This window comes from Podarcis cretensis (genome assembly GCF_951804945.1).
Source record: "Podarcis cretensis genome assembly, chromosome: 9".
Taxonomy (NCBI): Eukaryota; Metazoa; Chordata; class Lepidosauria; order Squamata; family Lacertidae; genus Podarcis; species Podarcis cretensis.
Window position 1 is genome coordinate 39,014,410 of NC_137178.1, and position 25,546 is coordinate 39,039,955.

At 39.7% G+C, this 25,546-nt stretch overlaps 1 protein-coding gene across 3 annotated transcripts in view; it reads right to left on the reverse strand.

The window, feature by feature from the left end:
* TTC29 (tetratricopeptide repeat domain 29) overlaps positions 1–25,546 on the reverse strand; it is a 125,000-nt gene that overhangs the window by 97,781 nt on the left and 1,673 nt on the right. Inside the window, exons 1-4 of one of the 3 annotated variants that reach the window (XM_079990613.1) lie at positions 22,782–22,882; positions 18,462–18,503; positions 14,942–15,036; positions 13,316–13,399 (exon numbers count right to left, since the gene is read on the reverse strand). In XM_079990613.1, the coding sequence (XP_079846739.1) occupies positions 13,316–13,399; positions 14,942–15,030 (173 nt within the window). In that variant the 5' untranslated portion in view covers positions 15,031–15,036; positions 18,462–18,503; positions 22,782–22,882. Of the gene's footprint in view, positions 1–13,315; positions 13,400–14,941; positions 15,037–18,461; positions 18,504–21,624; positions 21,845–22,781; positions 22,883–25,546 lie in introns of those variants that run through there. The other 2 variants (XM_079990615.1, XM_079990614.1) reach the window with 2 other exon arrangements.

The following is a 25,546-nucleotide window of genomic DNA, read 5'->3' on the forward strand; positions in this document are numbered from 1 at the left end:
GGGGAAAACTAAGCATATACTGCATGTCAAAACAATGTATATGTTAAATAGTTTTGCTGGAGGTTATGGTGGTTTGGTTTAAAATGTCTGACATAGTATTTGTTAGAACTAGACTCCTTACATATTATTTGCCTGTGTTCAATATCCGTCTTCAGCTGGGACTAATTTAGTAACACAGAAGTTTCATAATTTCCACCTAATTTTAAAACCAAATGACATATCCACAGAGATACAATGAAGAATGTATATCAAAGTTATTCTAATAATAAACATGGAACAGATATTCATATTAAAACATGTATAATTAAACACTATCAAGAGATGGTACATATTTCAAGGCATATTACTCTGCTATAGTAAGGCCATTTTCATGTTACATCAAACCAACTGTAGAATATTAATTGTTGATTTTTTGATTAAAAGTTCAGTTAATTCCAATTTTACAGAAAGTGCTGCCCTTCAATACTGTATCGTTAAAATACACTTGAACATTAGAAACGTGCATTTTTACTTGTTCCTGTTATTGAAACATGCATGGAAACAGATTTTGCTTAAAAATATTGCTCTGATCATATTTTAATATAAGCAGTAGAACTTGATAACAGTCCCTAATGGTTAGTATGTGGTTTTATATACAAAGTAAATTTCAGAACAGAGCACTGCTATTTACTAACTAGTAATGTTGTTAAAGAAAGCAAGAAGATCTTTGCATCGCTTTATAAACAAGTTCTCCAAGGACAATGGTAACTGCATTTTTACTACTGAAACCAGAAGCCTATACACAACACCAAACATTAGCGAAGTACTTTAAAAAAGCACTGGACAACAAATAAAGTTGAAGACAAGCCCTGTTTGCAAAAGTTTATGGTCTACTGGACACAGAGACAAAGGAAAAGAGTAGGAAACTGCAGAAAACTAAAGAAAAGACCCAGCAGAATAAAATACATCACAACAGTTTAAAGGAAAACTGATGTAATATCATGCAAAAAGGCACAGGGCTGGCCCAAGGCATATGATGCTTCTTCCCCTTCCACATACACAAGCCAGCTAGGTCGGCAGCTGAATCTTATTTACTGGTGACAGGGCACCATCTTTCACCACACCTGATAGCAAGCCAGCTTAGGGACACAGAGCAGGCCATATGGCTGGCAAAGGTCTATCTTCCAATACCATCCTGCTCCTTAGCATCAGCTGACTGGTCTACCTAACTCTACCTCTATCTCTACCTGATCTACCTTACTCTACCTAACCTGTAGAATACACTGTCAGCAGGTAAGAAATAAGTAAATTAAAAAGGGACAAATAAGAGATAACATATGACATTCTGGCTTGACCAAGTGTGCTCTCCTAGCAATGGTGACATGGCCAATTACCAGACGGTGGCAGTAAAGTTGTGCAATACATGTGGCCCCAGCCATTCATGGGTTACAGAGCTTGCATGGTAGAAAGGCAACAGTGTGGATTTTGTAATTTAAATATGTCAAGACCAGAGGAACTACAGTGAGAATAGTAGACAGAACAAGACTAAGAAGGCCAGAATGCTGGCTCCAGAACTGGTCTGCAGCTTACTGAAGACTGAAATATTATAGAAGGTGTATGTCTTAGGCTCTTCCTTGGATCAATGTTCACGTAAAAGGGTCCGCTGAAGGTTCATGCTGCAGAAGTTAGAGCATGGCCCTTTTAAGTGAGCACTGATCTAAATAGAGCTTAGACCAGAAACCTCCCTACAAGTCCTTTGTGGCCTCTAGGATTGGTATAGTAGTGAAGATGGGGCCCCCAGAGATAAGGGAGCCTCTGGAGAGGTGTATCTGAGGACATAGACAAGAAATATTATTGGGAAGAGGAGACTGAGGGGAAATGGTTCCTTAGGGTTCTTCCTCTTCTTGACCACTAGAAATCCCTACAGATGCAAAACTAAGACTTCACTTTTGGATAAATTCAAAAAACAAGAAAACATTAATGAGGAAAATAATAAAACAGCCACAGATTATTAGCTAAACAAAAAAATGGAAGTTTTCATATGTAGTTGTAGCTCAGTAGAATAAAACTCTCTATATATGTTTGTGTTAAAAGAACAAACAAGGGAAGTCAAATTAACACTTAAGAAAGACCTAAGAAAGAGTGTCATGTGACTCCAAAGAGAAAGGGATTTTAAAAGTACTATTATATTAACAGAAACAATTAAAAAAGAAACAGAAAAGAAGACAAATCTAGCAAAAACAGGATGCTTAAAACCTAAAGCAAGGAAAAGAGTACAGTATCAAAAAAAATCAGTCAAGGAGGACAGAATAACCTAATATTTAGCTAAGAGAAGGTTATCAGAAATTAGGGTGCTTCAACACAGAGGTGTTATTGTGGAAAGGGGCAGTTCTAACACATTTGATATGCAAATGTCCATACACACCTGTTTTTTCACTCATTATGTATATTTCTTTTTATGCCATCACTTCCCATCCACACCAGAGGAGGAGAGCTTAATGAAAAATATTCTGGGTGTGGGGTTTTTTGTTCCTTCCCTCAATTACTCCTGCCCTGCTCTACCTTTTTATGTTGTGGGTATGCACACAGGTGTGTCTCAGAAAATGCATAAGAACAAATATTACCAGCATATGTCACAATTGGCAAAATAGAAACTTTTTATATTTCAGGGGCAGAGGTGATTCCGTAGAACATGCCTATTTCCAAGATGAAAACAGATGCCACCAAAAGACCCCTATTGAATCTGTCAGCAGAAAGACAGCCTGTTTGTTTACCTTCCCCCTTCCCAGACATACTAGCTATTCTCAGCAATGGATTAGTACACAAAGGCTTTCTGCATAGCCCATGATGTTACCCAGCCATGTTGCTGATTTGTAATGCAATTTGAGGATGATGACATCATGTGGACAGTGTGAAAAATTTGGAAGCATGATCAGTACCAAGTCCATAATAAACAGCTGGACAGAAGCTTCCTTGAAGTGAGAATAATTTCAGCAGGGTGATGTGAGGAGAAACCAGGCTGGAAGGAATTAAAAGAGGATTCTGAAGAAAGACACTGAAAAAGGATCAGGTGTTCAAAAAGCTTAGAATAAAAGTAAAGGGACTATAGGCTGCTCTTTATCTTTATCTTTTTTTGGAATTTTGGGGACAAATATTACTCAGTGCCAGTTCCGTCTCCGGATGATCTCTCTCTTCTTTCTGAGTGGGCTGTATAGGATAGGCAATTAGCCAACTTCCTGATGGAGCAATTGATCAGCCAATTAATAAGTAGCTCAGAACATGAGATTTTTTTTAAAAAAAACTTGTATTGTCTCTAATTTGACAATTTAATAAAATAAATTATCCCCGTGGTTTTTATTGATAGGATTTAACCAACTGACAATGATCCTGTATTATACATATACCATCAAATTAGACAGAAGGAAAATTACTCATATATAGCCCAAAAATCAATTCATACTTGGGATATTCTGGCTTTTACAGGGAGGAAGTACAGATACCCACCAAATGCAAAGAAACACAATTGACACGATGTATTTACAAGTGAGATTCTTACTTCTAAAACATAGTTTTGAACATCTGTCTTATTTCTTATGCTGCTTATCAGAGCTGATTTTGAAACAGCAAAGATTTTGTTATAACCATGCTGTTTGTTCCAATTAGAAAATTCTAATCAGCATCACATTGTTCTAGGAAGAAATGAAATTCAAAGGTATTGGTGTTTAAAAACACCGTTTCGATAGGTAGAATGGCCTCTGGGGGCATCTGCTGGAAATTTAGCAATATTGCAGTTAAATCTGGTTATTCAAGTAATACCCAGCACAATACAGCATTGTTGAACAAAAGTAAATACAAAGTGCATTGTGTGTGATTCACATTCAGAGCATCAATGAGAGTTTTCCCACTGATCTCAACGTGAACACAAGCTTATGACGTGACCGTTTGCTGAAACTATGCGACACTGTATTGATCAATACTCCCAAAATATTAACATAAGAACTCTTTAACCATTTCTAAATTAGGACACTGCAGTGAGACCTTAAGGCAAATCTTGTAATACACATTCATATAATTTTTATAGCCTAATGGGATGTTTTGACTCCCCGGGACGATTTCAAACTACTACTAGAAGCTTGTCATTTGAAGCATATCTACATATTTGTTCTTCCCTATTTAGCTGGCTAAAGTTTTCTGCATAACATTTATTATTATGCAGAAAGACTAGCTTTTGAGTAAAGGGTTCAGGGAAAGATTTCTGGGGACCCAAATATTTTTCATTACTTACCACAAGGCCAGAGGATTATGAAATGCTGCCTGATTGTGTCCCTCAAAACTATCCAAATTGATGATGGAAAGAAGAGCTCAGACCTAATTGTGGCTGAGGAGTAATTTTCAGCTGATGAGCCTCCCTATTCTAAAGCGCAGAAACCCATGCAAGAGCTCTGCACATTTCAGATATCGTTCTCCACCAAATAGACCACTTTGGGACTAGAAGGTGGAGCTTGGGGCTTCAAAAGCCTGGCCCAAAAAAATGACAGAGGAAGCTAGCAGTAGAGGATACAAGTGAGGCTACTAGAAGATGAATTGATCTCTGCCATTTGCCTCTCCCTTGAAAACCGATGTACTCCAGCATGCAAGTTTCTAATTTCTGATAAAGTGGACCTTTCCTTCTTCCAGCAGGTGCTTTTAATTGCACTCTGTGAGGCATCTGCCTGAATAAGCTACTGAGTAGGGTCTTTCGAATCAACCATCTTGGGTCCTGAATAAGTTATCTTACGAGACCCTGACAACTGTGACTAAATGACAGAAGACGAAACTGAGATCAAGTTGTTAAAAAGGGAGGATCCCTTCTTTGTAAGAGTGAAATAAAATACTTATGACTTCTTGTTGTTTCCTTCAGTGGTTGCTTACTGGAGAAACCTGGATATGTTTTTAGCCCCAGAACTCTCATAAAAATATAGCTCTTGTTCTGCAACTTGCACTTCTACCTTAAGCAGCCCCCAGGTAACTGTAACGGGCACCTGCAAGCTTCAAGCAGAGATCTCTTTAAGTGGCCTCAAGGTCTTAGTGATTTCTGTGATTTATGAAACAAATTTAATTAAAACCAAATAACCAATGGGCCATTGCAAGCTTTATTTATAGCACTACAATATACTTTGGTTTTTTATATTGCTTAATTTCTTTTACAAAAGACTATTCAATAAACTTAGAAGGTTTTATAGTGAGCGTATACAATCTTTTGATAACGTTGTTTTAACTTCCAAACACTGTTGGATATTTTCATAATAGAACAATTAAACAGAGAGATATTTTTCTGATTATGAGCATCCAGTTTCAGTCTCATAAATCTTATGCCACTTTTAGTAGTCATGCAGTTCATCCACACTTCAAGGGATATTGTTGTAAAAAAGCTGTACATTATTGGATTAAATAGAAATTAAGTGATTATAAATAGCATAATTCCAACTGTTTCTGTTGTAATTCTGAATTTTTTACTATAAAACAAATTCTGATCCTTTTACATTGCTCTACCCTTGTTCTTTTAATTTGTTTATTTTTTTTTATAAATTCCCCTTTACAGGAGAAGGACAATGATGTTTGTACTAAATTAACCATTTGGATGTATGGAATATGTTTGAAGATGTATATGTCAGTAAAATGTCTTTAATCAGTAAATATATGCATCTCAATTTAGTAATGCAGGGAAAGAAGAACCAATCAACTGTAACCATCCTAAATAAGTCACAGATTAAATGACTGCAAATTAATGAATGTATCATTTGCTAACACAGGTAAAATGAAACTTCAGTTTTGAAACCTGTTTATCTCTCAGTTTTTCATTATGCGAATGAAAGCCCCAGCAGTAACAAACAAAACTTAATTCCAACTAGAATCTTTTGGAATTGGGATAAGTAGATGATTAGGCTGAAAACCAATACCCACCTACTTGGGAGTAAACTCAATTGAATTTAATGGGTCTTACTTGTGAATAGACATGGATAGGATTGTGCTATTAAAACATAAGAAACAGCTTGTATTAGAATATTCCAACATTAAGCCAATTCAATTTGAAATACTGGGGGAAAGTATTATTTATTTATCAACACCGGGAGGAAATGCTATTCTCCACAAAAATCAACTTCTTTTTTACTTCTGTTTGCAGATGTGAGAAATACATGTTTCTGAAGTTTAAATATGTTCACTTAATAAAGGAACGTATCATATTTTATTAATGCAAAGTAACTTAACAAAAGAAAAACAAAAAGATTCCTGTGGCACCCAAAAGACTGAATTTTTGTGTAGCATAATCTTTGTGGACTTGAGAGTTTATTTCTGTTGCATGACGTGTTATCATTAGATGACAAACAGAGAGAAATCAAAGTACCTACAGAAGGAGTTAAACATAAAACAAGGTGTAACACTGTGTCTGTAATATTTCTATAAAAAGGCCAAAGATATACAAGAACAGTGACCAATTCGGAACAGCAGTCATTGCTAATAACATCTTTGTAGTTAAGCTATGTTAATTTAACACATGAAGTGTCAAAGAAACCCACAGTTCCACTTAAGGTGGTGAAGAAAAGAATTTGCTTATAAATTTTAAGGAAGCCATTTCATACCGGATCATCCCTTTGAATAAAAGCAAGTGTCCTAACAAGCAGTATATTCCAAATACATTCAGATGTAGGGAGCCAAATTGACCTTTCAATTATTTATTTTTTAAAATATATTTCATTAAAGATTTCTTAGTTTACAAAAATACATGCATTGTCTCTTTTTTCAAGTTGTGTTGTCTACAGATCACTTTCATTTGTTGTGAGACATTAGTGTTGCATGCAGTGTTAGGTTAGGAAGAAAAGATTGGGAGTGGTGTGGGGTTGGGTGGTTATGCTTCAATTCTTCTACTTAGTGTATGTGTGGGGTTTTGTGTCAGTGTCTCTTGGGTGGGCTCTCTTACTATTATTCACTTCTTGTATTTCCTTGGTGGTGAGGGAGGTTAGGGGTGGCCTAGGTTGTGATTGGTTGTCTTTGGTTGGCTGTAGTGAGAGGTGTGTGTGTGTGTGTGTGTGTATTTTTGGATCAGGTTAGCCAGATTGATTCGTATGCTGTTGGTGGATTCTCATTGTTGTCTTGTTGGGCTATGTATGTGCTAAAGGGGAACCATACCGGGGTGAAGGCATCTTGAAAGGTTAAAAAACACCACGTCAGGAATAGTACCTTAATTGCTTGTGGCTTTGTTTCATTGGCTGAGTTCAGATGAAATGACAAACCATGAATTGTTATTCACAGAACAAGCCTGCGCCAGCATTGGCTTACATACCCCTTAGCATGCAAGGAAAAAACACACGGAAAGCTTTCGCTTTTTAACACTCAAAATAGTTCTCCATCAAGTCCAAACTCAACAAACTGATTTGTCTTAACAACTCTTTTCATGCATAGAGGGAGGGAGGAGAGGGGGAGCATAAAAGCCCAAGGCTTATGCATGCTAATTTTCATAAGCATAGCTTTTCATTACTTCTGAACAAGACCACTGTCTTTCAAACCGGGACACTACTAGACCCTCTCTGCTTCATAACAGGAACATTGAAAGAAAAAGGTTAGGCAATACATATGCAGCACATCAAAGTGACAATTCATGTTTGGTTTTCAGTGTGTTCTCTCTCTCTCTCTCTCTCTCTCTCTCTGTGTGTGTGTGTGTACTTACACACACACACACACACACACACACACACAATTACAGTGGTACCTCGGGTTACAGACGCTTTAGGTTACAGATTCCGCTAACCCAGAAATAGTGCTTCAGGGTAAGAACTTTGCTTCAGGATGAGAACAGAAATCGTGCTCCGGCGGCGGCGGCGCAGCAACAGCAGTAGGAGGCCCCATTAGCTAAAGTGGTGCTTCAGGTTAAGAACAGTTTCAGGTTAAGTATGTACCTCTGGAACAAATTAAGTACTTAACCCGAGGTACTACTGTAGTTAATTGCGGGGTTTGTGTGTGTGTGTGTATGTGTGTGTGTGTGTGTGAGAGAGAGAGAGAGAGAGAGAGAGAGCGCGCGCGCAAGCCTGACGGAGTTCAGAAAGAAGCTTCACTATAAATTCTAGGACAATGAAATTCCCACTTGTCATTTTGTATCATTTTACATTCTGAATATTTTCATAGTATCTCTGTGCACATCACAAATAAAACACAGTTGTTAACTTTTGCCCTAATTTTTCCTATTAAATATTGTTGAACTATTGATAAAAGAAAGGTTTAGAAAACAATAGGACTAAACTCGGCAAAAACAAGTTACACAAAGTTAACTTCAGTTCACAGCGTTCTTCTCTATTAAATAATGTCTTGTATTTTATCTTTGCAAGAATCTGATGAGTTTTTGCAAGTAAAATTCTGTTTCCTCTACACTTGCTAATAGTCATGAGAATCTGTAGTTTGCACCTTCCCATTAAAAATGTATTGTATTTTTTGAAATTATTCACCCCGCCTTTTATCCAGATCATGTCTTTGAAAGGAGGAAGTAGATAATAAATGGAATTATTCATGATTTCCCATTAAATATGAAACTTTCTTTTGCAGAGTTTAGAAAATGGAACTTCTACATAATGTACACAAGTTGATTAGAACTTTTTAACCTTTCCAAGAAAACTCTTCCAAATGTGTAGGGCAGCTTTTTCATGAACGGTAAACTATTCATTTCCCTTGCATTCCTATTATTTCGTCTTTCTCTTGTTACACCATATATATCAGATCAAATCAAAGTGTGGAGAGACCACTGATTTGAATAAAAGACTCACTTCCCTCCTCTCTTTCGAAGAGAATATAATTCTAAGAGAGTATTGCTTCATAAAAACATAAAATTTTGGTCACAACATGCAAGATTATTAGGAATTATTTAGACAAAAGAGGAATACACATTGAAACAAAATTAAAAATGTCAGTGTTATTAAAAAACATCAAATCTGTGTCTTATAATACTGTCTATAACATATATTATTTTTTCTCTTGGACAGCATCATATCAGTGGGGAGTTTAGAAGGTAAACAAATTTTAATTCTGAATTCACTATATACTGATAGTGAATACATTATCCAACTGTGGAGCCTTATGTAGCCAAAATGGAACCCCCACCAAACTTCCACAAGAAGGAAGCAATGAAGGCTTAGGATAAGTATGTTTGCATAAGTCCTTTTTTTATAGAGAGAGAGAAATCCCAATACAGTTGAATGAGAACCAAACATGCTCAGTTACAAGCTTGGTGACTCAGGAGAATGCTGTGGACATACTGTATCTTGATTTCAGTAAGGCTTTTGACATAGTCGCCTATGATACTTTTGTAAAGAAGCTGGTAAAATGCGAACAGGATGAGATAATTGTTAGGTGGGTTTGTAGCTGACTGACCAAACCCAAAGAGTGCTCACTAATGGTTCTTGGTCATCCTGGGGGAAAGTGGCAAGTGGGGTGGTGTAGGGCTCTGTCCCTTCTGTTGTTGTTCAGCATCTTTATAAATGGCATGGATGAAGCTATTGAAGGGATGCTCATCAAGTTTTCAGATGACACCAAAGTGGGAGGGGTAGCCAATGCCGCTGAAGACAGAATCAGGATTCAAGAGGACCTGAAAAGATTGGAGAACTGGGCCCAAACTAACAAAACGAATTTCAACAGGGACAAATATAAGGTCCTACACTTAGGCAGGAAGAACCATCTGCACAAATATAAGATGGGAGCACCTTGCTTGCCATTAGTACATGTAAAAAGGATCTTGGGGTTTTAGTAGACCACAAGCTTAATATGAGAAAATAATGTGATGTAGCCTAGAAAGGCTAGGGTTTTCTAGGCTGCATCTACCAAAGTCTAGTGTCCTGATCAAGGGAAGTTATAGTAATTTTGCCTTGGTCAGACCATACCTAGAGTACTGTGCCCAATTCTGGGCACCACAATTTAAGAAGGATATTGACAAGCTGGAATGTGGGCAGAGGAGAGGGCCACCAAGATGATCAAGTCTTATGAGGAATGGTTGTGGGAATTAGGTATGTTTAGTCTGGTAAAGAGGAGAATGAGAGGAGATTTGAAAGCGATCTTCAAATATTAATTTTTTTCATTAGGAAAAAATATTCTATCAACTCAAATAAAATGCTAATAAGCTAGTCTTTCTCAAGCAGCAAGATTTAAAAGTATATCAAGAAAAAGTTATATTAGATCTTCCAGCAACTGCTTTACACACAAAGGTTCTTAATTTCTAGGGCTTCATATATACAAATAAGGGTGGTGACAAAGATGAGTTGAAACTGATTATGCATAGCTCCATTTTGGGATCTGCAGGGCTTTTAAATTATCTTTTTATAAATGCTTTAAAAGTTGTCTGGCACAGACATTAAAGAAGGTGAGACACAGTACAATCCTGTGAATGTTTACACAATAGAAAGTTTCAGTGTATTCAGTTGCAAGTATTTCCTTGTGTGTTTAGGATTGTAGTGACAATATCCCATCCCAAAAAGTATGGGACAGAGGTGTTTAGGTATATATTTTTCTTTCCTAGAACTCTGATGTCTAGCAACTGTAACCAGGTGCAAAAGAACTAGAACTCAGTTGGATATATTAAAAAAGGGGGCCTTTTGAGCACTTACTCAGCCAAGCAAACAAGTTAAATCCATTTCAGGTTTCCCCTAGTGTCCTTTTTCAGCCAACAATTATTTTTTAGGGGGAGCGGACAATGTTAGTTGCTGCTATTGTTAGCCAGCTGACAGTCAGAAACCCTTGCTGAACTACTGGAAGATCACCCCAACCACAGATCTACCTTCTGCCATCCCTAACATGTTATATCTGTACAGACACACTGGCAAGATGTACAGGTAATGGAAGGTGAAGAAAAGTAATGGAGTAAACAAGGGGTTGAGTGGGCTAGGTGCAGTAGGAGAGGCAGAACAGAAGTGATGCAAATTGATTATTTCAAGTCAGGGAGTTATATATATCAGCTGAGCCAACTTGAATAAGCATCTAATGCTTAAGTCCCAGTTCAGAATGAGGGTTCTCCATGCAGTGGCAGAAGATTCATAACCCTGAGAGGATTTCTCCCTTGCCTGGTAGAATGAAGAACCCATGTATCTAGGTAATATGTGAACTGTGCCTTGGCAATCCATACCGACCAACCTTCCCCCTATCTCACACACTTTGAGTTGTCTCTTCTGCAGCAGATTTAGGGAGGGCATGTGGGGATGAAGAGTGGGAAAGGGAAATCATTGAAAATGGTTTCTCTCCTCATTCTTCTGACAGAAATTTTAACACCAGTGAGCAGCTCAGTTGGATAGAACCCTATTTTAAAAAAAATGCTTGATTTCATAACACTACATTAGGAAGCTGCTCTAATGTACTCATCATACTGTACTATGTGCCTTTTATAAGAAAGCTGACTTGACTTTCCTACCCAAATGCGGAATTGTAATTGAGTACAAGCAGTCTTTCACTCTTCTACTTCTACTGAAGATATATAGAACACTAAAACAAAGGCACATTCAGCAGGTATTTCTCAACTGTACCAAACCTTATGGACACAGTTGGCAGAATTTAGTATCCCTGAAATTACATTTTATTTCATTAAGGGATCCTATTTTTGTCTGTTGTACTCAGGTACCAATTTAATTTATGTTTCTATACCTGTACTGCATTTTGTTAATTGTGAAATATTTAAAGTTTTCAGAATGTCAGTAAGGGTTTTTAATAGACATCTAAAGCTAAACAGAGTGAGCACCAATGGTATTTGTGGTGGGAAATATGATTTCTTTCCTTTATTGTAACTAGAGGGACAATGCTCTGGCCTGTTGCTTTTAGGATAATTTATCAGCACTTCTTAATCTACTTTAATATTCTACATTTTATCTTTATTTTGGTTAGATTTAAATGAACAGCACAACTGTGCACAAGGAGACTTTGGGTGTGTTTTCCAAAGAGTAATCTCTAATGTCATATTTCAACTCTTTTCTCCAAAAGTAATATTTTAACAATGCGTGCTGTTAATTGTTTTGAAACAATCTCATTTTTGAATTTGCAATAGCGCATAATAATATAAAGGGAAAGGAAGAATGTTACTATGCAGTCCAGAATTTACTCTTGCACTTTGGTACCATTTGCAGCGCAATTGCAGCTTTAGTGATTCGTCAACACATGTTATAAAGCAATTATTTTTCCAAATTACAGAGATTCTCTGTCCTGTGCCCTCCAATCTGAAGCATGACCAAAGTGAATAATGTGGCAGTGCTTCAGAGGTTTCATCACTAGAAAAAGGGACAGGAGAGAGAAAAGGGGCTAGAGTGCCACACTTACAGATGGACTCAGGGAAGCTGACGTCTGCAAAAATCACAGACGCATGAATTCAGGTTCTTACACTGGATTTCACAGAAATCCTAAACAGATCCCAGCAGCAAGGAATCAAAAATTGAATGGGCCTTCAGCATGAAGTCATATGATGGGCTGCCCCAAGCAAGTATTTTTAAATAGTTCTCTCACTTTCAAATGTTAGTCTTTTTTTACCTGTCTTGCTTTAATGAGAAAGCTACTGATTGGATACCTATGGTGAATGAGCTTGCACAATAAGAATGAAGGGTACTGTTACATGAAATAAAGAATGTTCTAGAGGGGGAGAATGGAGACGATCAGACAGTAACTCCTCCTGGTATGTACCCTTGAAAAAGAATCACATTTAGACTTCAATAAAATGCTCTTTTGCAAGTCAAAGGCAAACTCTGCCTGCAACTACACTACTGAACCCTAAGGTAGTAATTCCTGAATTACGACGTTACTTTCAGGGTCACAGACAAAACAAAGGCAAAAGTTGGGATAATGACGTACATCAAAATGCTGCTATGCATACAACTATTTTTAAACACTATGTAGAAGCAGCAGTGATTCTGCTGTGTAAACTGTGTGGGAAACTGCACTCCCCCCCAGGCTGATTTTGGACAGTGGGTTTTAGAGAACCAGGGAACATTATAGAGTTAAGTACTGCAAATCACAATAGCATATTTCAGAAAGTAAAACTTCAGCCTTAAGTGAGAGGCTTTACAAAAATCAAGGAAGAAAAATACATTTTAATTACTGACAAACAATTAAATGCTGCAAATCTACTTTGGTAAATCGGTGAATTAACACAAGCATTGAACTGAATGCTTTGATATATGCAAGATAAGTAGCAGTGAAACATAATTATTTAATATCAGTTTTAATTTTTAAATGCCATGTTCCTCAGAAAATTGCCTGAGGAACTTTAGATTTCAATGAATAAGACTAGAAAGAAAGAAAACAATAAACTTTCAGTATAAAAATGCCTCAGAAAGACCTTACTTACGCAGCAGCCTCTTGTTTTGACAATCCTTTGATATGCTTGGCCAAATAACGATCTATGGCATCTTTGCCTTTGATCAAATGCATCCTAAATTTAAATAAAAAAAATTAAAGAACAGTGAGGTGACTTAACATCAAAATCTGCTACATGTATTATGTATTAACCTTTGCCAAGCAAAGACAGATAAATATTAAAATATTGACAAAGTATTTTATCAAACACATACTATCAACAAGTACAAGTATCACTTTACCTTTTTGGTCTGCAGCTAATTCAGACCTTTATTTTGTAGAAAAGTACACTTGGCTTTAGCGAAAGGCTCCTTTTATTCATGACTTTCACTTTTAGTACATAAATAATAAACCTTATTGGACTCCATGTTTTGCAGTGATTGGAAAGTAAATGTGCATCTTCTCTCTCAAGTGCAATGAACACAATGAGCATTATTTGAGTTGGGCAAGATACATTTAGACTGAAATCTTAATCCCTATTTACCAGGGAGTAAAGTAAAGGTAAAGGTAAAGGTAAAGGTAAAGGTAAAGGTAAAGGGACCCCTGACCATTAGGTCCAGTCGTGGCCGACTCTGGGGTTGCGGCGCTTTATTGGCCAAGGGAGCCAGCTTACAGCTTCCAGGTCATGTGGCCAGCATGACTAAGCTGCTTCTGGCGAACCAGAGCAGCGCACAGAAATGTCGTTTACCTTCCCGCTGGAGCGGTACCTATTTATCTACTTGCACTTTGACATGCTTTCGAACTGCTAGGTTGGCAGGAGGTAACCAGGGAGTAATCCTCACTAAATTCAACAGAATTTCCTTTTGAGGAGGATTTCTCTGCTATTTTTTGAAAATCAGGTTTAATCACAAATGTTTTGAAATATTAGCACAGAGTTCTATCTAACCCATGTGAAAATGTCAGGGCATAACCCAGTAACGAACTGCTTCAGATAAAGCCAACTGATGGCAGAATCCTAGTAACATTTTGATAAGATGTACCATTTGAGCACAACTGAGACCCAATGCATTCATTACATCAAACTCAGGGAACTAGTCAAATAATGCTTTAAATTCAGAAAAAAAATTCAAATGTAGCTTCCTGAGGGGGGAAATATAGTGAATTGGTAAGAAACTTTAGAGACTGTGGTGGTATCCAGTGCTGTCCCCTCCGCTGATGGATGGCATCTGTCAACCTAAAGCAGAGGAAGACTGGTTTGGGTGATTTCCTCTCTCCTCCAGGCCCCTGTGGCCTCACCTATCCCGCCCAACAGGCTCTTTTTTATACCTAGACCACCTGCCCATTTTCTTACAAAAACAGCTACTATTGAGAATCCATAAATATTAAAAATGCCTCTCCATCTTAATTTCAGCTCCACTATTTTGTACTTCTATCACAAAGCACACAGTTTATTGTAACTTGGTCATCAGCAGAAAGGGGAGGGAGTCGTAAAGTTTTAAAACACTCTAATTACACATTAATTGACTGCATACAGTCCCTCTCAAGATCAATTAGTGCACAGGTCTGACTCTTTCTCATAGCTGACCTGTACCTCAATTTGCTCCTTTAGTACTTTAGCTTTAAAGAGTGGTACACTCAACTGAGAAATAATAAACAAACAAATACAAGAAACGCACACCTTGCAAGTTCTGGTGATGAGCATCTCATCTCTTCCTTACTTGGATGCGCTTTGGGGGTTTGCACTGGCACAGGAAGGAATATATTCATCTTGAACTAAATAAATGAATACAGAATATTGTCAGAAATTCATGTCACATAGTTTTCACTTTTCTTAGACATTCATTACAGGTGTGTTGTTCAGGGTAAACTATACTAGTCGTTCAGAGGTTTCGCAGCACTGAGATATCAGCAGAGCTTTTAGTCACTGTGAAATTGACTCATTAGATACCCATCATAATAAACAGAGACCCCTCATAGCACACACCGATTTGAAATCAACTTTGAGTAAGAGTAGCAATGAAGAGGTGTTATCCCAAAACCATATTTTAACTAGGCATGCAAAACTTCCAAGAATATTGGGAGCACATAAAAGTAACAATGAAAGCACAGAGAAGTTATTTTATTTTTTAAATAAAAACAGAGATTTCAAGAACATTCTAAGTATTTCTAGACTGAAATATTAGATTTGGTTATATTCACTGGCACAGAAACAGTGCTTGCAATAGAACCGCTCTCTTATCATCATGTAGGCATGAGACAAATCTATGTTTTATAATGGAGCAGGTGAGAAATTGATACATAGAATATTGTGATCATACTACTAGGCCTCATGCTGAACAGGGAAAACAAATACATAGCTATTTTTGTAACAGTGATAGTACAAGTTGCCTACAAGTATCTCAACTTAGCATTTCTCAGCATTTAACTGTAACATTCAGTTTCACTGTTTTTCTTTTTAACTGAACATTTGCAACAAATTTCCTACTCCTGTATATTAGAATGAAGCCCCAATTTTAAATAATGACCCAACAAGTACTTATTTTAACAGCCTTACATTTCAGTAGCTATAAGAACATTGCTTATGGAACACTAACATGTTATAATGACAACATAATGATAGTAACTTAATACCACAATTAGTCTTATATGTGCACAAGCTTTATTTCTTTTAAGCAGAACAACAACAAAAAGCCATTAGACAGAGCAGTCTAGCTTGTCATTTTGAAGTTCATAAATGCTAATAGGACTTTTTTGTCACATAGAGCACTGTGTTCTTTTCCCCACGTATTCAGCTTACACTTCCCACCATTAAAGTTACAGCTGCCAGTTCCTTCATTTTGCAAGTCTATGATCTGAGAATGTTAGCAGCAGGAGCACCCTTACTCTTAAATTTGGTTTAATGTAGATATTGTAAGCCCTGCTGGCAGGCCTCAAGGCACAAACTTTTAATGGAGCCAGAAACACAGCATTGTAAAAATGGAGAGAAGGTTCTCCAATTGTTAGGGATATGTTATTCCAAGGAAATTTAGTTTGCTTTACAAGTACGGGATAGCTGATAGTAGTTAAAAGTAAAAATAAGTAACAGAGCACTAATGAACCTCTACTGTTGTGAGATCAAGACTAATGATAATCCCCAGTTCAGAACTGCAGAGTCTTTTGAATGCGAACTTCTTCCATTTGGACCTCCTGAATAAATTACAAATGAAGGGCAAACATATCTAGAGATTGGGTTCAGTTCATAATTAACCCAATTTTGCCCCAGCACCAGCCCTTCCCACAACCAAAGCCACTCACTTCCCTTGTTTTGCTGAAACCTATCTGGGGTCAGTGATTAAAAGGGACTTTGTTAGGCCATGTAACAGCACTGTGTATCTCAAGATTCCTGGAAAATTGCAGGTTCCACTAAAATCCCAGTGATTCTGGCAAGCATGATGTGATTGCTGGAGTGTTCCAGGATTTAATCAAGGCAGCAGAAGCAACAACTGCATCAGGAACGGACTTTGGTCTTCGAAATTTCAGTGGTGACCTGTGTGAAGCTAAAATTCGCTTCCCACCTCTCGCCTTCCATTCTGCTCAATTCACTACATCATAGTTGTGGTGCCCTGTTGCTCTCTAGGTTTGGTACTCAGTGTGGCGGAACCAGTTGCACTGCCCTAAAACCACCTCTGATTGCATGCTACCTCCCAGAAAGATTTGGAAAAAGTGAAAGAGGCAGCAGGGAATGGAATCATTATGAGACTGGGTACATAGAGGCCTCCAAGCCTCATTGTGTTCCTAGTTATATCACCAAGTGTGTGATTAGACCTAAAACTTAAAGGGGCTGATCTGAATTGAGCCCATTCCAAAGTACATGAAAGAAAGCTTGCCCATTACTAATCAAGACACAGAATAATGTATATAAATCAGGTCTTTCTCTTAGGGAAAACTCCATTTGACAGGATAATTGCCATGAGAATGTGCAAACAAAGTAAATAAAAAACTTCTTAGGGGATGTATTCAGGTTCAGCTTAAAATGCAGATTGACAGGCCAGCAGCAGGTGAAGAAGAGTGACAGTACATTGTCACTGAAAAGTCGAACAGTGCTTAATGAAGCCAAATAAAATCTCATTTACTTATTTAAGAGATTTATATGCTGCCATTCAGGCTTACAAAGGCAGTTTACAAAACAAACTGAATAATAGATGTTGACAGGTTTTCATCTGTTTTACTGTTAATTTTTACTGATAATTTTAATATTTCTTGTAAACCACTTAGAGATTTTATTATAATCAAAAGATGTATACATTTTCTTAAAGAAAAAAAAATAGAATTGCAGCTAAAATTGTTTGATGATTCAAGGTAAAATTGAGAATGACAATGAGCTTAAATTTAATTGGCAAAAAGAGTTGTTGAAAAACTGTAAAATAAGGATGCAAAAAGGGTGAGGTATGGGGAAGTCCGAGAAAAGAGGCTTATGAAAATGAGGTTAAGAAATGATATCTTTGTAAAAATTGGAAAATTAATAAAAATTATTATTAAAAAAAAGAAAAAAAAGAAAACATATAAAATACACAAAGTTGTAATATGAGGAAGTATTACCCAGAATACCACTCAAAACCATTTTACTGCAAAAAAAAAATAAAAAATAACAGCAATTTATTTCTGCACGTTAGTGAGTCTGTGAATACTATGACCAACAAGTACACAATGCCATCTTTAGATGTATCAGTGGTTTGTGGCTAGAATACCTTTTTTGAAATCGTAATAAAACTGAAAGCAGAGTATTTTCATCAATGACATCAGAAGCAAGGCTATGGGGTAGTTACCACACAGTGTTCACTTTAATTCACTCCATATACTGAAACATTTGCATCTATCAGCTCACCATGTTTTTTTACTCATGGCACTGCAAATGTCAAAATTAGAAGTTTGCCGTGAACACTTCCCCATCCAGCTAATAAGCGACTGCATATGAGCGGTTTGCCACATAACCAAGAGCCATGGGCGTAGCCAGGATTTTTGTTGCGGGGGAGGAGAGAACCTCAGTTAACTATGTATTTTTATTGATTTTGACTGATTGGGGGGGTAGCTGCCCCTCCTTGCCCCCCTGGCTACGCCCATGCCAAGAGCTGCTACTGGAGTGTCATAAACATCTCAGAAATCAGAACAGAGATTATTCAAACTGTATGAATAATAAACCAAAGATGATAAACTCTTACAGCTTAATGATGGGCAGTACTGTGCTTGTTCTTTTAGGATACCTAAAGAAAGAAAGAAATGCACTTTAAACACATATCAGACAAAGAAATTGATAAATTGTTAAATGTTAGCAAAGTGTCCCTCATGGCAGGCACCACAGGGGTGGGGATTATACACTGCAAGGCTACCAGGGGACTGCAGTGTGTCTTTGCATATTCTGTGCATACACTACACTCCCTGCCACAATCGCTGTCATTGAGAGCTAAGAGCAGGTTTGCCCTCACTAGAAGCACACTCAAATGCAGCACTTTATCTGACCCCACAGGATTGGATGGGAATTGAATATTCAATATGTCAGGAAAAGTAAAGGAGTACACCACAGGGCCAGGAGCTAAACTACTCAAACTCATTCTGCCCCTTTTGGGGGCTAGAGGATGAATTGATTCAGTTGTCAACAGCAGGGAGATAGGGGTTGTCAAAGTGTTAATTACCACTCCCTACAACTAGAAAAGGGACGCGGGTGGCGCTGTGAGTTAAACCACAGAGCCTAGGACTTGCCGATCAGAAGGTCGGCAGTTCGAATCCCATGACCGGGTAAGCTCCCATTGCTCGGTCCCTGCTCCTGCCAACCTAGCAGTTCCAAAGCACGTCAAAGTGCAAGTAGATAAATAGGTATCACTCTGGCGGGAAGGTAAACAGTGTTTCCGCACGCTGCTCTGGTTCGCCAGAAGCTGCTTAGTCATGCTGGCCACATGACCACATGAGCTGTACGCCAGCTCCCTCGGCCAATAAAGCATCCCAGAGTTGGCCACGACTGAACCTAATGGTCAGGGGTCCCTTTACCTTTACCTTTATTTGGGAACTAGTTTAGACAGATAAGTAGATAGATACCGTAAGACTCTAATCCTGTACACAGTGACATGTGAGTAAGCCCACTGATTTCAATGGGACTGACTACTGAATAGATGTGTAATAACGTTTGCAGCATAATCATGTGCACATTTCCTAAATGCTTGTGATGCAATAAATTTGTTAAAGCTTTTTCGGTGTATGCTGCAAACCTGGACCACCATTTCTGCTGCATTTGGATCGAGTCACCCAACTTCCATACACTATGCTAATTTTAATATGAGTGGCAAATTCCGGAAAGAACTACCAAATGTTCAGAATGTTAAAAATATTTCTGAAAAATTACCACCTGATTTATATATTCCTGAAAAATAACCATCTTATCTATTCACAGTCTGAATAAATCCCTTCCTGCAAGACAATGAAACATATCTTATCCCCTCCCCCCCAAAAAGCTGGCAAACTTCTTCCTTGTGGGTAGCCAATACACATTACCACATACACAGAGTGTTGCTTTTGTCACCCAAATTGTTACAAAAGCACATTTTCCATCTTAATTCCAAAAGAAGAGTTGCAGGGATTAGCAGGGCAGAATGGCTATTGATTGATTGACTGATTAAATTTCAGTGCTGTCCTTCACAGCAACACACACACACACACACACACACACACACAGTTTAAAAAGACATGGATTGTTTAATTAGCCAAAGTCCTAATTTAATCACCCAATCATTCTTCTATGCCTTCAGGCAGCTTTTGCCCCCACACTGCAACAAAGTTAGCCACCCCCCATAAGGGAAAGAAAAAAGTCTATGAGGGTATTTGCAGTGGATTATAAATGGATATAAGGTAAAGGTAAAGGTACCCCTGCCCGTACGGGCCAGTCTTGACAGACTCTGGGGTTGTGCGCCCATCTCACTTAAGAGGCCAGGGGCCAGCGCTGTCCGGAGACACTTCCGGGTCACGTGGCCAGCGTGACATCGCTGCTCTGGCCAGAGCCAGAGCCAGAGCCGCACACGGAAACACCGTTTACCTTCCCGCTGGTAAGCGGTCCCTATTTATCTACTTGCACCCGGAGGTGCTTTCGAACTGCTAGGTTGGCAGGCGCTGGGACCGAGCAGCGGGAGCGCACCCCGCCGCAGGGATTCGAACCGCCGACCTTTCGATCGGCAAGTCCTAGGCGCTGAGGCTTTAACCCACAGCGCCGAGGAGATAAACACCCCACCCCACTGCCAACCCTTTCCCAGCCCTGCTATCTTGGCAAATGTGGGGCTAGGATTGCAAATGTGTTAGCATAACATCTAGTTTGGCCCTGTCTGTTGCTGAAGGCCTTTTCAAATGCACCTGCAGCAAACTCACAAAAACTGATGCTTGAGCTATAATTGCACTACCCCAATCCAGTTCTAGAATAGCTACAAGCAGTGGCTTATATAATAGATGGGACGGGGATAGTGTGCAACAGCAAACAAAAAATATGTGCAGGGAAATGTTAATGCCATCATCTTGAAAGAAAAATAATTCAGGAGTTCACTATGAAATGCAGAAAACCTACACCTCATCAAATGATAAACTGTATCTACTTAAAGTTATTGTGTAAAAAGCTGAGGATCTACATACACATATCTTGCCATAATGTAACGTTCCGAAGCAGGCAGAATCCTTCTAGAACTGTAAAGTTACTACATAAAAGCAACAGAATGTCATTTTAACAAAGGGCTAGCCACTTAAAAAAACCCTTCTTTGAGAGGTTTGGGGGTGAATTGTCCAAACTGGCCTAATTAGAGAAGAATTCCTACATCAAAAGCAATTTCACAGTGTTCTTAATCAGCTAGAGATATTACACTATTGCTCTTGAAAGGATTAGTGCTAAAGTGCAGGGCATGCCACCCAAAAGAAGCAGTTTCAAAGGGACAGTTCTTGCTTTCTGTGATTATTTCGATTGCCTGGGATCCTTTCTCTTGCCTACACTTGGAAAGGTTCAAGACAAGCTTTTTTGTGATTGGCGAAGGGTTGACAAGACTGTGTTCCTAAAATCTCTTATTGTCATTTATAATTTCCCTTTGCTACTATTCAGTAAAACCTTAAATACTATCTATATCCTCCCGCAAAAGTAACAGATATATCCCCACCCATTCTTTGTGTAACATTTGTATATCCTAACTTAAAATATTGAAGTAACTTATAATTATGCCTAAATCCATCACAGAGCTAGGCATGCTCAAGCACATTGATTTCAGTGGCCATAAGCCAGTTTAACTGTTGGCTGTGGGCTTGTACGCTTATTTTGGCCCTTAAATAAATATTGAATTAGAGTTTCCCTGCCTATTGACTTACTTAAGGCAAATCCTTTTTAATGAACCACATTTCAAATCGCTTCAGACTACTGTGGCAGCAAAATAACCACTCCACCTCTAACCAGCATGATGAATACAGAAATGCAGCCTTGGAGGGAGTTCTGAAATATTGCATTCGCTTGCTTTTAAAAAGACTGGACAGCTACACGAATCTGACGAGGGTCTTGCTGTTCAGTTAGCGAAAGAAACTGCGTTTCCACTGCGTCCCCCCCACCAAAGGTTTCTCGCAGGGCGTCCGAGATCTGTGTTGTACTGCTGTGTTGTACATTTTAGAGGGTCAACACCTATTAAAGTGAAGCATTACTGACAACTGCAAAATGATTCTTCCAGAGCTAAAATGCGCCCGATTACATTTATATATATATATTCTCCGCTGCGCTTCCGCGCGCCAGCAGTTTTAGCTCTGGAGCGCCTGAAAGCACCTTTTGCTTTCCAGCTTTGCGCTTCTCGGTTCCCAAATCCCAAGGATGTAACTAATCGTTATCGGGGATCAGGAGCGATTTATTTGAACACCGGACAGCACAGCAGAGTCTCTGCACACACAGCCCGCAATGGGGTGAGGTGGGGAGAGAGAGAAGACCCCACTGATCTCGGATCTTCGTCGCCCCCCTCGCCATCTTCCCCATTATTCCCCTTTGCCCATCACCTCCAACTTCGCCCCACTCGCCTCAACCCGGAACTGAAGGAGAAACGTGGGCTGACTCTACACTATAGGATCCAGACACAAAAGCGCGCAACTCTCCCCCCCCCCCCGAAGAAAAAGCCCCACACAGGTGGGGAAAGGGCGAGGCGCCTCTCTGCGCGGGCGCGTTCAGCCCAATTCTATGCACGTGTGAAAGAAGCCCCCAGTAGCCGGGCACACGCAGAGAGGACAACCTCTCTCTCTGCGCTCCGCTGGATGCGAGACGGAGGGCTCAGCACCTGCAGCTAGAGCCATGCTATACAAAGGCGGGGGGGGGGCGGGGGGAGACGGCGCTCTCTCCACCACCAGCGCAACCTGTTGCTTTTTTCTTTCCATCTCTCTCTCTCTCTCTCTCCCTCCGCGCCTGCCCTCCCAGCATGAATAACGGCGTTCAAACCAGCCCCCGGGAAAGGGAAAGTGAAGACCGGGTCTACCCCCCAGTCTGCACCGCTTACTTGTAGGCCTTACGGACTCGGGCAGGGAAAGACGCCTAGCCGTCACCATGGCAACGGGGCGGCGCCAGGGAAAGTGTTCCGCCCCCGCCTCCCAGGCGCGCCCTCCCGCCCTCAGCCTGGCTTGGGGGAAGAGGAAGGATCCGGCTTCTTGCTCGTGGCCGGCTGGCGTCTTGCAATGGCTCCCTTCGCTGCTCTTTCATTCATTCATTCATTTGAAAAACTGGCTTTAATTGAAAGATTTCCTTGCGCTACAAAACAAACAAATAAACGGGGGAAAGTACATCTTTCGTCTCCACTTTCGATTCATGGAGACTTTTTCATGGAGAGTGGCTGGGAAACCCAGACAGATGGGCAGGGTATAAATAAAATTATTATTATTATTATTATTATTATTATTATTATTATTATTATTATTATTCACAGTTCGCCCTTTGCTATTTTGTCAGTCGCTGCAAGAGTCTAAATAGCTGCCAGTCTGTTATGGGCGTGTGAGTGAAATATCCTGTTGGGTTACTTTTTTCAGCATCCCAACCCAGGTGCTGGAAGATCATAGAATCATAGAATCATAGAGTTGGAAGAGACCACAAGGGCCATCAAGTCCAACCCTCTGCCAAGCAGGAAACACCATCAGAGCACTCCTGACATATGGTTGTCAAGCCTCTGCTTAAGGACCTCCAAAGAAGGAGACTCCACCACACTCCTTGGCAGCAAATTCCACTGCCCGTTACATTTTCTTGGTAAGCAGGCAACCTTGGCCTGCAGCTAGATGACGCCTTTTGCACATGGTGTGCAGGGCCGAATTTGGAGCACATGCAGGATTTCGCAAAGAGATTGTGTGTTAGGCACAACGGGAGATGGTGGCAGAGGAGGAGTCGGCCTGGCAGTGGCCGCAGGAGGTGGCAGAAGCGGAAGTAGCTTGGCAGGTCTTGCTGCTGTGGTGGGAGGCAGTGGCAGAAGCAATAGTCTGCCAGGCTTCACTGAGGTGGCAAGAGGTATTGACAGAAGCAGCTTTGGCCTGCCAGTCCGCACCTGTTTCTGCCACTGCCTCCTACTACTGTGATGAGGACTGGCAGACCACCAACGCTTTTGCCGCTGCCACTTCCCGGCACAGAAGCAAGGCCTGCCAGGCTGCTGCTTCTGCCGCTGCTTTCTGCCGCCTCCTCCTACCGTTGCGGCAAGGCCTGGCAGGCCACTGTCGCTTCTGTCACTGCCCAGCTCAAATATTATGAAACAATTATCACAATATGAACTTCAAACCGGTTTGGGGCGATACACTGATATATTGCCCAGCCCTATTCCAGAAGCAAACTTCTGGCACTGGCTTCCAGAAGTACATCAACGTTGGTAGCCCACTCCTGCCATTGGTAGCGGGGCAGGCCTCATAGCAGCCTGTGAGGTTGGCAGCAGCAGCAGCAGCGCCCTTGTGTTGGTGGTGACACTCATATGAGAAAGTAAGTCTCACTGAGCTCCACAGGATTTTCTTTTGAGTAAATATGCTTCAGATTCAGCTTCCCATGTGAATGAATCATAGGTTGTGTGGTATGAGCTGTCTGTTTTTATTTCATAAAAGAACTCTAGAAATCTTTTAACATATAATTTCCTTTCTAGAAACAATATTAATATGCTATTACAATATGGGTATCTTTCAGTTTATCATATCCGTCTAGTTCCCAAGCAACCTTTTTCCCTTCCAAATTTCAGAATGTGCTTTGTAGCTGCAAAAGGCTAGTGTTTTGACTGACATATGGAGAGCTGTTTCTCTGTGCCCACATGGGCAAGTTAAGGAAAACAGCATTGACTGCAGCCTTCTCCTTTTTGCACAGTTGTGTGTATGCCAAGGTTCTAGGTTTCTCAGTGGCCTCTTAAGTGGCCACTGAAGAACCAAGCATTTATCCCAACTCTTTCCTCAACGTATTTTCCCCTCTCTGACATTTCTGTCTCACCTCACTTTGCTACATATCCCTAGAACAGGCACCCCCAAACTCAGCCCTCCAGATGTTTTGGGACTACAATTCCCATCATCCCTGACCACTGGTCCTGTTAGCTAGGGATGATGGGAGTTGTAGTCCCAAAACATCTGGAGGGCCAAGTTTGGGGATGCCTGCCCTAGGAGCATACTAACTTTACGAACCCCTATATAACAATGTTTAATCTCCTATGATTTCCTTAAAAGTTATGAAGATAGAGATTTCAATCAAACACTGCCCCCCCCCGACTAAACATGCTGGTTTTCTTTTGACTGATTACCAAGACAGCCCGTTTACATTTGTATAAACAACACCCTACCTACTAAAGTAATCTGTCTCTTCTTTCTAATGATAGACATAGTTTCTATAGAACCATCGTCAGAATTGTCTCTGTGTCATGTGTTTCTTTTGTTTAACTCTGTTTGAAAAACGTGATGGAGACAGTGGGTGCCAATGAAGATCAAACAGACTTTCTATAAAGAAATCACTAAAGGATTCTCCAGCCTTGCTTTTCATTAATATGGGTTAGCATCATGTTTCTTGTCATTAGTGGCTAAAAAGCCAAAACTTTTATTTCATTTAGTCTTTCTATAGAAAGGAAGGATGGGGTAACCTGTGGTCCTCCTGAAGATGTTGGACTACAACTGTCTCCATCTCTAACCATTGACAGTGCCAGCTGGGTCAGATGGGAGTTGGAGTCCATCAACAGCTGGAAGGCCATTCCCTGTTCTCCTAAAACATATTTACCAGAGTGTAAGCTCCTCTAAACGTATTTAAGGCTTGGTGTTAGCTGTGCCA